A 13,757-nucleotide genomic window follows, 5' to 3' on the forward strand; every position below is an offset into this window, starting at 1 on the left:
CCCTTTATTTTTATAATTCCCTTCCCTTTCTCATCTAGTGAACACCATTGTCTTACTCTTTTCCAAGCTGATTTTCATTCCATAATTTTTCATAATCTCACTCAACATGTCAGGTTGCTCCCTACACCACGATAACATTTGCAAACTTGAAATATTTTTTTCTATTTTCTTCCATTTTTATCCCTATTCCATAATTGCCATGCTTCTTATTTTTCACTGCTTCCTTTACCCTCTCATTCCACCACGGTGTCTCTTTACCTTTCACTCTTTCAGCTATTCTGCTTCTAGCACACTGTGCACAACTTACAAATGCCTTCTTGAACATGTTCCATTCAACTTCCACACTCCCCACCTCAGTTCTGGGTATATGTTGTTTCAGTTTGTATTAGAATTTTTCTTCTACTTCCATATCTTTTATTTTCTTACTGGTATCTGTTATTTTCTCATTTTCACCATTTCTTTCATTTTTGCTAGCACTACTCTCTGGTCTCCATCAAAGGCCACTTCAGGCAAGACTGTTGCATCTGACAACTTTCTACAATTTACTGTTTCCACCAAGAAGTAATCAGTTATTGTTTATATCCTTGTTTGCCCATCCATGTCCATCTTTCTACTGTTTTTCTCCCTGAATCATGTATTGCTCACACTTAACCCATTTCTCACATAAAATTCCTCCTATTTCTCTCCCTTTCCATTCCTCTTTCCATATCCCAAAATTACTTCTTCCTTTTGCAGCCGCCCCTAACCTGGGGTCAGACGCTACTCGATGGATTCCTCTGTCATTTCCTACACTGAGGGGACCATCCTCCCCACCTATGGAAACTCATCTGGTCATCACATAGTAGAGTTTGTGGTTTATACTGTAACATTTAAAAATCAGAGATTTAGCATTTTGATTTTCAAATTTAGCATTTCGTAGCATCTATACTTCTCAGATTTAGCATTTTGTAGCAAATCGGTTAAAAATAGGCATAATTTGCAAAATTGCACATACAACAGTTGGGAGTAAAATCATACTGTTTAATCACACACTGCTCGTCATGCAGTTTTGAATACACTATGGAAAATAAGACAAACATCAACGTAAGAATGCAAGAAGTATTAACACACACACAAATATGCATATTTACAAACACAATTTCAAAGTGAAAAATACTATTCTGAACGCATTCATTTATCACAGTACAACAGACCTACAAGGAAGAGGAATTTCAATGATGATTGAAGTAAAACATGCCAGTTGTTTGAATGGTGTACTTCATGGTGTACTCCTTCATTCAAGACCACCTATCAGTCACAATCATGTTGTACTTCCTAAGAAAAAATTACAAAAACCTCTCTACATCGACACGGTTCGTAGGGGCCCAAATGCACTGCAGTGCTGCCGAAGTGAAGGAAGGAAACTTAAACCTAAATGTCATCAACATAGGAAGAGTATCAGTGATTTTTTTCTTTATTAATGTTCTGCAGCATCTGTTGGTAATATGCCTCGCAGCCGTCGACAAACTGATCAACACTTGACACTTCTAAAATATGGCAACTTATGCTTCAAAGACACAAGTGATTTGGGTTCCAGAGCACTGTTTTGTCTTGCAACTGCAGTATTAAATAAATTGCATATTTCATTGAAAAACCACACTAGTATCACTGACGCTCATGTGCTTCAAGAGCTTAGTTATGCATTTAAGCATACACTGCTTAAATTTCACCTTAATTTCCTCTTTCTTTGTATTTTGCCAAATAAACTTGTTCTGCAGTTGGTGTGATCATCATGAATAGAACAACAAAGACACGTCTGCCTCAGTTGTCCAATGTCTTGTCTGCGATTACTGCAATGGGCTTCCCGTCCAATGCAGCATTCACCTTTGCTCTTGTTGAATCTCCACAACGTGAAACATAATCTCTACTAAAGGTACTACCTTGGGGCAAATCTCCTTATCCTGGGATGTACCTATGGAGCTAATAAAATTTCGCTAAACATAATATATATTTTTTACATTTTATGGCCTTCATTGGACTACTCTAGCCAACTTTATACAAAGAATTTTTGAGTTTCCTGTCAGCACAGTAGTTCTTCATTCTCTCTGATCTTATCCTTCTTTCTTCATCGGAAATCACCCTTCCTATTGTCTGTTTGTTGATTCTGGTTTGCAGTCTGGTTTGCTTGTCTGTGAGTTTCCTGATTTTGTCAGTTTTGTTTCTTAGGCCGTCCACTGTAATTTGTAGTTCATCTTCCTTGATTTCTGTAATCCACTTAATGTTGCACTTACTATTCCATAATTTTTCTATTATTCTCCTGATGATCCTGTTCTCTGGTGTCCTGATTAGATGTCCATAAAATGAAATGCGTTTCTTCCTGATTGTGCTCATTACTGGTTCTATTTCCTTGCACAGACTGTTTAATAATAATAATAATAATAATAATAATAATAATAATAATAATAATAATATTACTGGATGAGTTGGCCTTGCGGTTAGGGGCGCATGGCTGTGAGCTTGCAACCGGGAGATAGTGGGTTTGTATCCCACTGTCGGCAGTCCTGAAGATGGTTTTCCGTCCTTCCAACTCCTAGGCCTTTCCTCTCCCATCATTACCATAAGACCTATCTGTGTTGGTGCAACGTAAAGCCACTAGCAAAAAAAATAATAATAATAATAATAATAATAATAATAATAATAATAATAATAATAATAAAGTTTAGAGGTAAGGACAAATACTTTAAAATTTGGTGTAGTGCTGGCCTAGCGAGTCACTGAAAGAGTTTTGAAGCTTTTCCCTATAAACTCCCATTTATGTACATGAAAACAAGCTATTATTTTACATCCTAGATGATCTATTAAAATGTAACATTTTAAAATAATGTACATCCATCCATGTTTTTTTTTGATCGAAAATTGAATAACTTAAACTTAAATTCAACATGCATCTACATGGTTTTTGGTCGAAAGTTTAAGAGACCTAACCTAAAAGTCAACAAAGCCTTATAGCAATCGTAATACTTCAAAACAACTGTCCAGGTGTTTCTTTTTGTGGGGTGAGGAGCGAAGTATGGGCTAGTTTATGAATATTTCACAGTAAGGTAGGCTATACCACTGAAGATGGTGTAAATGTATTTTTAAAAATATAAAAATATATCTGAAATCAGCACTTACTTTTCAAGGTAGTTATAGGTAATAAATTTCACATTAATTCGTATTGAAGAGCAATATAGTGCAAAACAAAAGCTAAAGGTTTCCATGTATTCAATACTGTTTGCTGTAACCTTAAAAAGGTTACATATATTTGTTGAAACTAGTTTCGGTCTTACCAGAGACCATCATCAGTCAAAATCATACTTGTTTCAGCTCAGGTTGAACTGAGTTCTAGAAGATTCCTCGAGTGCTGGTATTTTAGTGCTTCACCTGGTCTTCTGAAAGATGTAGTTTTCAAATTGGAGGAAAGCTGAAAGCTTGCATAGGACATGTGATTGTGATGAGTGTTTTTCCTATCTTTACTTGTGTCTTACATTGAATTTCATGCTTGCTTCATTTTATCTACATTCATGTCTTGCCTTAATTTTGATTTTCACTGATGATGGTCTCTGGTAAGACCGAAACTAGTTTCAACAAATATATGTAACTTTTTTAAGGTTACAACAAACAGTATTGAATAGGTGGAAACCTTTAACTTTTTACACTATTTTTTCAAGGTAGTTTTGAAAAGCAGGATGGTCCAGCTTGTGGATGGGGATATTAGTCTTCAGGAACATCTTCACAGTATCCTCAATGAACTGTTGTTTCTCGCTTTTTGCTCCTTTTGTCTTTTTGTCCATTTCTGCTATTGTGGCTTGATGCTTGACGCCACCCCGTTCACATGCTGGTTGGGAAAAAAATCGCTCCTTTAGTTTCTGCTTTTGCCATATATACGTGAATACTTTGCACCTTTGAATAATCTGTGCACCCTAATTTTAGGAGAGAAAGTTATATAAAAGAAAATTGGCTTTAATTTGTGTTTTATTTACAAAATTAATCAGTCCTATATAATGATGCCAAACACATGTCACCCAGTCAACCCCAAGGTTACTGTCCATCCACCTATTTGAATCTGCTCTCACCAGTACACCTTTCACGGATACTTTTGGAATGGGTTTGCTTTTAAATATGTTAGGTGGTGGCTTTTGTCAGTTTCTAGTTGTACATAACACGACTGTACACCTTTATTTTTTCATTGCTGCCAGTTCTTATTATTACACTGGATTTCCCCATTCTGTTGACAATGTTGTTGAGTGGTATTTGAAAATAGACTGGCATTTGATTCGTGTTATCAGTTTGTGAATATTCTTAACATAAATTTATTATTTAGTGATGAAAATTCACAACCCTTTCTTTGTAATCACTTGGAAGCCGTTTAACAATGCTAGGTCTTCTCCAGAAGCCTAATCCATTGCGATTAAAAGATCTTGTTAGCCAGCCCTGGCTAACTTTGAACCCCATGATGTCTATTTCTTTGGCTATAGCTAAAGCTTTTAGTTGGCACATTTCTCATATAACTGCCTACCCTTTCTCTTATCATGTACATATTGACACAGCCTTTTCTCAAAGTCAGAATGCTTCGATTTTTGGCCACAAAATGCCCGGTGATTACGATATGTCTTTTTGAAGTCTCGTTTTGTTTTTTGCAGTCACGAGTACAGCTTTCTCTGACACGCTTTCTTCCAGCTGCGTGATTTTCAATGTTCTCTGCATCTTCAATAACACTAAGCTCTTTCTTTTTTTGGCCGTGAACAAGCGGTAATGAGAACTTGCTGCCATACTTAACATGTGGCTCACACTTACCTTCTGATGTAATACTGATGCCACACAGACTGAGGCCAGACAACACTGTATTATAATGGGATCCATTGTTTGAGGCGAAGCAGTACTAACCTTATTTCAAATAATGTTTTGCTTCACTACATTCCAGAAAAAGTATGTGTGGAGTATTAATGTATATATGGTAAATTAATTCCAAAATTGCATTGTTAATCTAGACACACCTTAATTGTTGTAAGTGAGTTGATTGATTGGTTGTATATGAAGACAATCCTGTTGTGGTCAGTGCTCTATATTAGCACAATGTTCAACTTTGTTGAGTATTAATTTCAAAATGTTTACAGGTTCATCAGGCTCTGATGACCCACCACCTCCCAAACCAGCACGCTTTCCTGTACCGGGTGGTGACACAAGTTCTGTTGCTTCATTTTCAAGTGGTCAAGGAGAACCTCCAGCACCAACAACCTACATCGTTGCTCGCAATCCGGAAGTGCTGGTGCAACTTCTCCGAGAGAATGAATCCAGAGGAGTTTGTCCGTCAGTGTACACTACTCCAGCATCTGCTTTCAACACACTAACGGTAGATTTTGAGAAAGCCAGTTCCCAGACTACTTCTCCTAGTGGTCCTCAGCCTTCCTGTGTCATCCCAACATCCACATCTCCTCAACCAGGTCAGACGTCTGTCATATATGGGGTGTCTAAAAAGTCTGCTATCCAGAAGAGTGTGTGTTCCTCTCCAGTTGCTACTCCTCCTGTCACCACTGTTGCTCCTACATCTTCCTCGGCATGTGCTTCCCCCATTATGCACAAAGCAAGACCCAAAACCAAAGAGGGTGCAGGTGTATTAATTTCTTCTTCAGCAGTTACAGCACAAGGATCGGAGTCTGATGCCGTGGATGATGAGTCGCCTACTGATACAGTTCCTGAGACTGCTGGCCAGGTTTGGGACTCCATCCTGCTGAATGTGTTGTTTTGTTATTGTGCCTCATGCTGGCTGTAAACATCAATGCACTGCCTGCATATATGTATAATTAGATTTGTGACATGGTTTTTATAAAGCTTTTTACTTCCATTGAATGTGTCAAGATTTGTAGGTTTGAATTGGAAAGGAATGATCAAGTATTGATGTAGTATGTTTGAAAGCATAATAATGCTAACCTTGTTTGGAAATTGCAATACTGCCTCTAATTTTATCATTAAAAAAACTTTAATGAAGTTCCTCAAGCAGAATTATTCCACAGCTTATCTTATTTTCTAGATAATTTGGTTGCCTGCTTGTACTTAGCATGCAGTACTTGCGACCATTTTTCATATCCTGGACTAGTTAGTAGATTCCAACTTAATGCTTAGGGAGTGAACTGTAGTCTGCTATGTGCTGTATATTATGTAGAGTGACTATATTCTTTGCATGGTTTGGTGGTCTGGGTGACTACTGTGATTCATATCTCTTTTTCAGGAGTTGTAAAGCTGAGTACTTTTGTCTTTGACTCTCTTGTTTGATTCAATTCTTTTGGCCATACATTACTAGAATATCTAAAATATAATGGTTTATACTGTATTTTTAAATTGATTTATCCATGTCAAGTACATGTCAACCACACCTGGGCGACAGGAGTGAGGCATTGATGATGATGATGATGATGATGATGATGTACATATATGAATAATGTACAGAAAAATGATCCAACTGCTAGTTATGATTATTTTAATCCAGAATCAGACCATATTTTAGACTTTAATGTAATGAACACAAAATCCTCTACTCAGCTGTAACTGATATTTCACTGCCTGTTGTTCGCCTTAGTCTGTATGTGTTAACTCTAAGAATCTCCTCACAACTTGTGATTCTATATTGATATCATGATCTGCCAGTTTGTTTTCAAATAGGTCTGAACAGTCAAAATAATGACTTTTGGATTTCCATAGCATTAATCTAGATTTATACAGTAGCTTGTATAAGAATAATATAGTAAGATAAACTTTCAAAGATTTATACCTGATAATTTTACTCAAAGCTCAGTTAAATTTTAAATATATGAACTTATAAATAATGAAATTTTGTTTGTGTGTTTAATTTGAGTAAAAACTATCATAGAATCTTTGGGTGGGCAGAGTACCCGACTGTAGATGTTTAATACTCACTCTGCAACTGATATTCACATGGTGTATGGGACAATAGATTGACACAGCAATTTAAAAAAAAAGTATTATCTCTGTCTGTTTAATCAGACCTATGTACTGTATATAGTAAACGTACCATAGAACCACTTCTTGAGGCTTTATAATGTTGTTTATTTGGGTGAACCCATTATCGCAGCCTACAAATTTTGCATGCATTTTGAATGTATTGGGCATGTTTTTGTAGAATGAAGCAATCTGGATGCTAACCTTTTCACTCCAGCAAAGTGGGAATGGAAGCATACCCTTGAGGATGAGAACTTATGGCGGCTGGCCCTGCCCACTGTACGGGATACTTGCTGCACTCTGCCTTCTCACTAGCATTTGTTCATGTTATTAAGACATGACGTGCCGGCTTCAGTTTCGTTTAAATGTGTAATTCAGTTAAATATCATTGTGTATATTTTAGTTATTTTAATTCAAGCAAACCTTCCCATCCTCGTTTTAGATCGTGGCCTTAAACATGGCACTGTCAGAGTTAAATCCTTCCAGTCTTCATTTTCTTCGAAGTCACTACCGAGTACATGGGTAAGAGCTTCCTCCGCAGTATACAGTTTCACCAACAGTTAACAGTTACCTGTACCTAAGTACCAACACATCGGCAGTGAACAACATCTAGGCGGCAAATGGTAAGCGTGTAGATTACTCAGACCTTACCTTTGAACTGATTGCCCTTAACATCTGATGAGTCTACTAGAAACTACAAGCTCCAAAGACAATTGGTAGATATCACGAAGGTTGAACTTCTCCACACTGTACCATAGAGGAGCACAGAAAAGCCAAAACACATACGACTGCTACAGCAGTTCATCGGCTGTGTCGCATCATTCCTGTGCAACTGCTGGAGCAGTCCACGGGCTATCCTGCAAGGCTCCCTCCCAACTGCTACAGCAGTCCTTCAGAGTGAAAACATTAATTGAATTTGCTAATTAATTAAAATGTAGTGTATACATTTACATGGAAGGATATAGCGTCAAGTGTTCATGTTGCACAACCATCATGAGCAGTATAAGTACAAACTCCACATCTTCACATACTGATGTCTTTATTGATATTCTCTTCTCATGAAGTTGGTAGTATGAGCACACTACTCTGGTACCTTGTTAGTAAGATATTACACCCCGTTGGGCCTGGATGCATGCAGTGATTTGGTTAGGAGGGGTGTCAATACAGGCGTTGTATCAACTTCTGAGCCAAGTTGACCCACAACAGTTGTAACTGGCCCTTGATATCCTGGATATTGGCACTGGGACGGAGTTGGCATCCGAGTTGGTTCCACTTATGTTCTATCGGGGACAGATTGGGGAATCTTAGTGGCCAAGGGAGTACCTCAACATCATGCAGCCATTTCATAGAGACATGTCTCATGTGTGGACAAGCATTGTCCTGTTGAAAGATGGTACCAGGATACTGTCTCACGAGAGGTAACACATGATTACACAGGATATCCATGATGTACTGTTGAGCCGTCAGTCTTCCTGAATCACTGCCAGAGGTGAAGTCATACCCGATGACTCCTCGCACCATGACGCCAGAAGTGACACCGGTGTGTCTCTCCAAAACATTGGCAGAATATGCTCTGTCCCCTTGTTGCTGCCATACTTGCAGATGATGGTCATCTGAGGTAGTACAGAACGAGATTCATCAAAGAAAATGATGAGTTGCCACTCATTAGCAGTCCCTTCCTGGGTGCATGCTGTGATTTAGTTAGGAAAGGTATCATACAGGGGTTATATCCTCACCGTGGCCCAAATGCAGCTATATGTGTTGTGGTGGTATTGGCAGCCTACGCATGGGACAGCGATTCAGTAGTCCGGCAACTGCTAGTCTCCGACCAATTGTACGGGATGACACGGGGTGTTGTAGCAAGTCCATTATTTGCACGCAGATGGCAGGCTGCACACGTCTCTTATATACACCATCAGTCCTAATATCACTGTCATGAGGTGACAACACTAATATACTCTAGTAGCTGTTCTAGTTGTTACAAATCATTGCAACTCTAATCATTTACATACCCGCTGATGGTATGCACGTGTACGAAATAATGTTGACATCAGACCATTCCTTTGTGGTGCTTAACTTTCTTTTTTGTCAGTGGGTATATTTTACACTTGGTGTGGACTTCACCAACTGACCCATTTCTTTGAAGAGTTATGATATTCCTGTAGAATCTATAAAAATTCAAGCATTTTTTCCCCTTCAAAACAAAATCTTTATGCTTGTATGTAAATTGGTGCATTTCTCTGTACCCAGTATCATTAATGGTCTTGGTATGGCTTCCTAATATTAGTATATTGCATGCTGGAGTGCATGCTGCATGGATAACCCAAAAACTAGATACACGCATAAAAAATAAAAATAAAATGTTTGCATAATCATTTAATTATGTTGCTATCTTGGCCAGTTCAGTGCAGACCAAAAATACGAACGTTGGGATGTTTGTAAACATACAACTGCACGCACCCCAACCTACACGCAGAATGCTGTGCTCATACGGAGATCCAGTATTTTAGTTGAAGTTGTAGTACCAGTGTGGAAGCATTAGAGGTGTGTTCTAAGCAGTGTAATGAGCATCTGGGATGGCATGATGTGCAGTGTCGACATTTGAATGTGTACGCATAACCACATCATGTCAAGAAGGATGGTCAACGAGGGCAGTTGCTCGATATGTGGGCTGTAATCAAAGTTATGTGATTTGAACATAAAAGTGGTACAGGGAGATGGGAACTGTTGTTGACTTGCCTCACAGAGGTTGTCCAAGGGCTACGACTGCAGTCGATGACAGTTTCCTATGAATTTCAGCTTGAAGGAACCCTGAACGCAATGCCACCATGCTGAATAATGATCTTCGGGCAGCCAGAGATCACTGCGTTTCAACTTATACTGTGAGAAACAGGTTGTGTTGATGCCCATGTGGAGGCCCTGTTCTCAAACCTAGACATTATGGGTGCAGCATAGCTGGCTGAACGTTATGTTAAATGGTCTATCAGAAGTCCTTTTTACTGATGAGTGTCGCATAAGCCTTCTTCCTGACAATCATCAGCAACATGTTCGGAGGCAATCTGGTCAGACTGCATGTCTCGGACACACTGTCCAGCATGTGCAGCAAGGCAGTGGTTCTCCGATGTTTTGGGTGGTATTATATGGGGTCACCCTATACCACTCCTTGTCAGGCAGGGCAATGTCACGGCTGTACGATATAGGAACGACATCCTCTGACCAATAGTAACACCATATCACCAGCATTTTGGAGGAGAATTTGTCAGTTGACAATAATGCGCGCATCCATTGTGCAGTTCTTGTTAATGACGTCCTTTGTGATCACTCTATCACTCGACTAGAACAGCTGGTGTGTTACACAGACATGAACGCTATTGAACATGCTTGGGATAAATTAAGGAAGGCTGTTTATGGATGTCATGACTCGTCAACCACTCTACGAGATCTACACCATATCACCACTGAGGTGTGAGACAGTTTGGATCAACATTACATTGATGAACTAATGGCCAGTATGCCAAAACAAATTCAGGCATGCATCAATGCAAGGGGACATATTATCCGGTAATAAAAGTACTGGTATGTGCTGAATTCAGAAACTCAAATTGAAAAAGCAAAGCCATATTGTTGTAGAGGCTCTCACTTGTTGTTTTGTTTGGCAATAAATAATGCTGATTTTGAATGTCTGTATGTTGTTTGGTCTGAGGTAAAGCAAAATTTTTAAAAAAATGCGTTCAGGTAAGACAGCAAGCAGAAATAAAATATATGTGGTATATGAGTCTAGGAATAGATGGAGAGCAGCGACTTACTGTGTGGATAGAGCACACACATAAAAGAAAGACATTGATGTATATAATTTGCTGTGCTGAAAATATGCCCTATTTCTTTAATGTATTTATTTATTTACATTGGAAAATTCTCAAAATGAAAGGCGATGACTACTGCTGCTGCTGCGACTACTACTACTACTACTACTACTACTACTACTACTACTACTACTTCAGTGTTACAAAGCAGCAAAAAAAGCCACAGAAGAGCAGTTACTGATTTTCTTGAAGAAAAGAGGAGAAGCCCCTTCTTTAAGTTATTAAGCATTCATCAGTATACAAGAAAAGTGCAGAAGTTCTATAAACCACTGCTAGGTGAAGAAATTGTCCTCTGAAAAACAGATCTTGTGTTGATGGCTATTTCACATTGAAGATACCAGTAAGGAACAGGGAAGAATCTTTTCCTCTTCCCTAGTCTCATATGTACCTGCAGTGTGGGCACTCTCAAGTTTAATTTAGGGTTGGCTCTTCTTATCCAAAGAATATTCCCTTCGCTTCTGTATCTGGACCATTGGGATGTCATCCTTGCCACTGCATTGATCTAGGGCAGGGATGGCAAACCTCTACCAACTAGGATGTCACTTAAGGTCTTGTTTATTACTTTCTACTATCTAGTGTGCCACTGGTTATTTTCCTTTAAAATCATCATAAAACACCTCATCTGTCTTCATTTAGGTATTAGATTTCATTTGACTGAATGTTTCATGATTTTATTTTGCAAACATCTCTGAAAATAACATTTCAAAAAACAGGTATGTTTTAAGAATTATTTTTTTGCTCTAACCTAATAAAATTTGTAAAGGATATGACCATAGAATTAACTTTAACATACTTCTTTATTAAAGCGTAATGTTGAAATATGCTATGTTGTTAGATTTTCAACCTATTTATTACGTGTAAAAACATAAAAATATGTTAATATTGTCTGACGTGCCACTGAAGTCGTGTTCGCGTGTCGCCTAGTGGCACGCAGGGTATTCTCAGCCTCTCCTTTGTTCAGCGATGGGAAGAGCTTTCTGCACAGGATGATCACCATCACATCATTTGATGTGCTTTTACCAGTGGAGTTGTCTAACCTTCAAATGCTCCAAATGTTGGGCAAGGCAGAAGCAGCACAATGAGCAAATGCTTGCTACAGAGATGTAAATGCTGCAGTGGTTTGCAGGCTGACTGACTGAGTACATAATACATCATACATTTATGGAGGAATTTATTTTTCTAGGAATACATACAATCCTTTGGTTTGAAAGTATCTATTTTATATCATCTCTTCATTCATTCATTCATATTTAAAAGTACCTTTCATTTTGTGTGTTTATTAGACATAGACAGATAGATAGATAGATAATGCCTTTATTGGTGGCAAAGTTAGAGCTCAAGGCCCTCTCTTACACTTAACCACATTGTTTTGTTTTTTCTTTTGTTTTGTGTTGAAGTTCTAATCCTTAGTTGCCACTAATAGATTTCTTTTTTTAGCTTCCAGTTTGAAGGAGATAAGCATGGCACCTTTGCACTTTGCTATAATTTGTGCTGAAATGTGCATTTGAGATATATCTGTTTATGATAGTATATACTGTATGTAAATTTACTCACTTAGTTTGTAGCATGTTTAATGTGTTTTTTAAATTGTATATTTTCTGCATACTCTTTGGTTTTGAAGCTTGTTTTTGAAACTTACATGTACAATACTTAGTTCTTAGGAATACTGAGTGAATCAGCTGCACCTTTTTTTTAAATATATGCAACCTGCCAACCTGCTAAGAGTTAAATGTCTCATACTTGTATGTTATGCAACATATTTCAGCAATTTTTGGTACATATAGTCTGATATAGGTTTTCTTGTCCAATGCAAAAGGCAGTAAGTGAGGCCCATCTGTTCTCTTGTACAGCATATAGCATGGAGACTATTTCTCCAATAATTTTGATGAAATATAATCATATTGTACGAACTGTTTCCATATAGCGTATTTGTTTGACCCAAAAGGCCATTTTCGTAGAGAGAAAAGGGCGTATTCTGTTTGATAGAGGACACGATAGGTTAGAACCAGTTACAAATATATGTATTCATCACCATTTTGTACAGTCTGGTCACATCAAAATTGATTTTTTGCTAGGGGCTTTACGTCGCACCGACACAGATAGGTCTTATGGCGACGATGGGATAGGAAAGGCTTAGGAGTTGGAAGGAAGTGGCCGTGGCCTTAATTAAGGTACAGCCCCAGCATTTGCCTGGTGTGAAAATGGGAAACCACGGAAAACCATTTTCAGGGCTGCCGATCAAAATTGATACAAACAAGTTTTTCCAAATGATGGTATAAACTAAGGCACGTAAATGGTGTACCTAGACGTGATACCATCCGCCTTATAATTAGTATTGTTGGAGCATTCAGTAAAGACCTAGAAACACGCCATAAAGCATGCAAGCAAATTTTTGAAGTGAGAAGTTGGGTCTCCTCGTCAACACAGAGTTAACCAAGCTTGATAGCTGCAGTTGCTTAAGTGCAGCCAGTATCCAGTATTCGGGAGATAGTGGGTTCAAACCCAACTGTCAACAGCCCTGAAGATGGTTTTTCCCGTGGTTTCCCATTTTTACACCAGGCAAATGCTGGGGCTGTACCTTACTTAAGGCCATGGCTGATTCCTTCTGACTCCTAGCTCTTCCCTTTCCCATTGTCGCGACGTAAAGGAATGTGTAAAAAAAAAAAATTAAAAAGAAAATACGAAAAGCTGCACGTGCTTCAAGTAACTTCATTGAATTTTCTAAGGTAGATAGTTTGCTTTTCAGATCAGTAAAGATTCAGACCCTCTTTCACTCATGCCATTTTCCTTTTGCACTTGGTTAGGCATCCTTTATGATGATTTGACTTTCCTGAAAACTCATATATTCTTATAATGAAATTATGCAAGTAATAATAAATATTTCCACATAAACACCAACTATAGACAAACATATTGTAT

At 38.2% G+C, this 13,757-nt stretch overlaps 1 protein-coding gene across 8 annotated transcripts in view; it reads left to right on the forward strand.

Moving 5' to 3' along the window:
• Fak (protein tyrosine kinase 2 Fak) overlaps positions 1-13,757 on the forward strand; it is a 795,737-nt gene that overhangs the window by 704,121 nt on the left and 77,859 nt on the right. For all 8 annotated transcript variants that reach the window (XM_067143295.2, XM_068226723.1, XM_067143301.2 and 5 more), the window contains one exon: positions 5,136-5,371. In XM_067143295.2, coding sequence (XP_066999396.2) covers positions 5,136-5,371 — 236 coding nt within the window. The remainder of the gene's footprint in view (positions 1-5,135; positions 5,372-13,757) is intronic.

Source organism: Anabrus simplex, chromosome 3 (genome assembly GCF_040414725.1).
Source record: "Anabrus simplex isolate iqAnaSimp1 chromosome 3, ASM4041472v1, whole genome shotgun sequence".
In the NCBI taxonomy this organism is placed as follows: domain Eukaryota; kingdom Metazoa; phylum Arthropoda; class Insecta; order Orthoptera; family Tettigoniidae; genus Anabrus; species Anabrus simplex.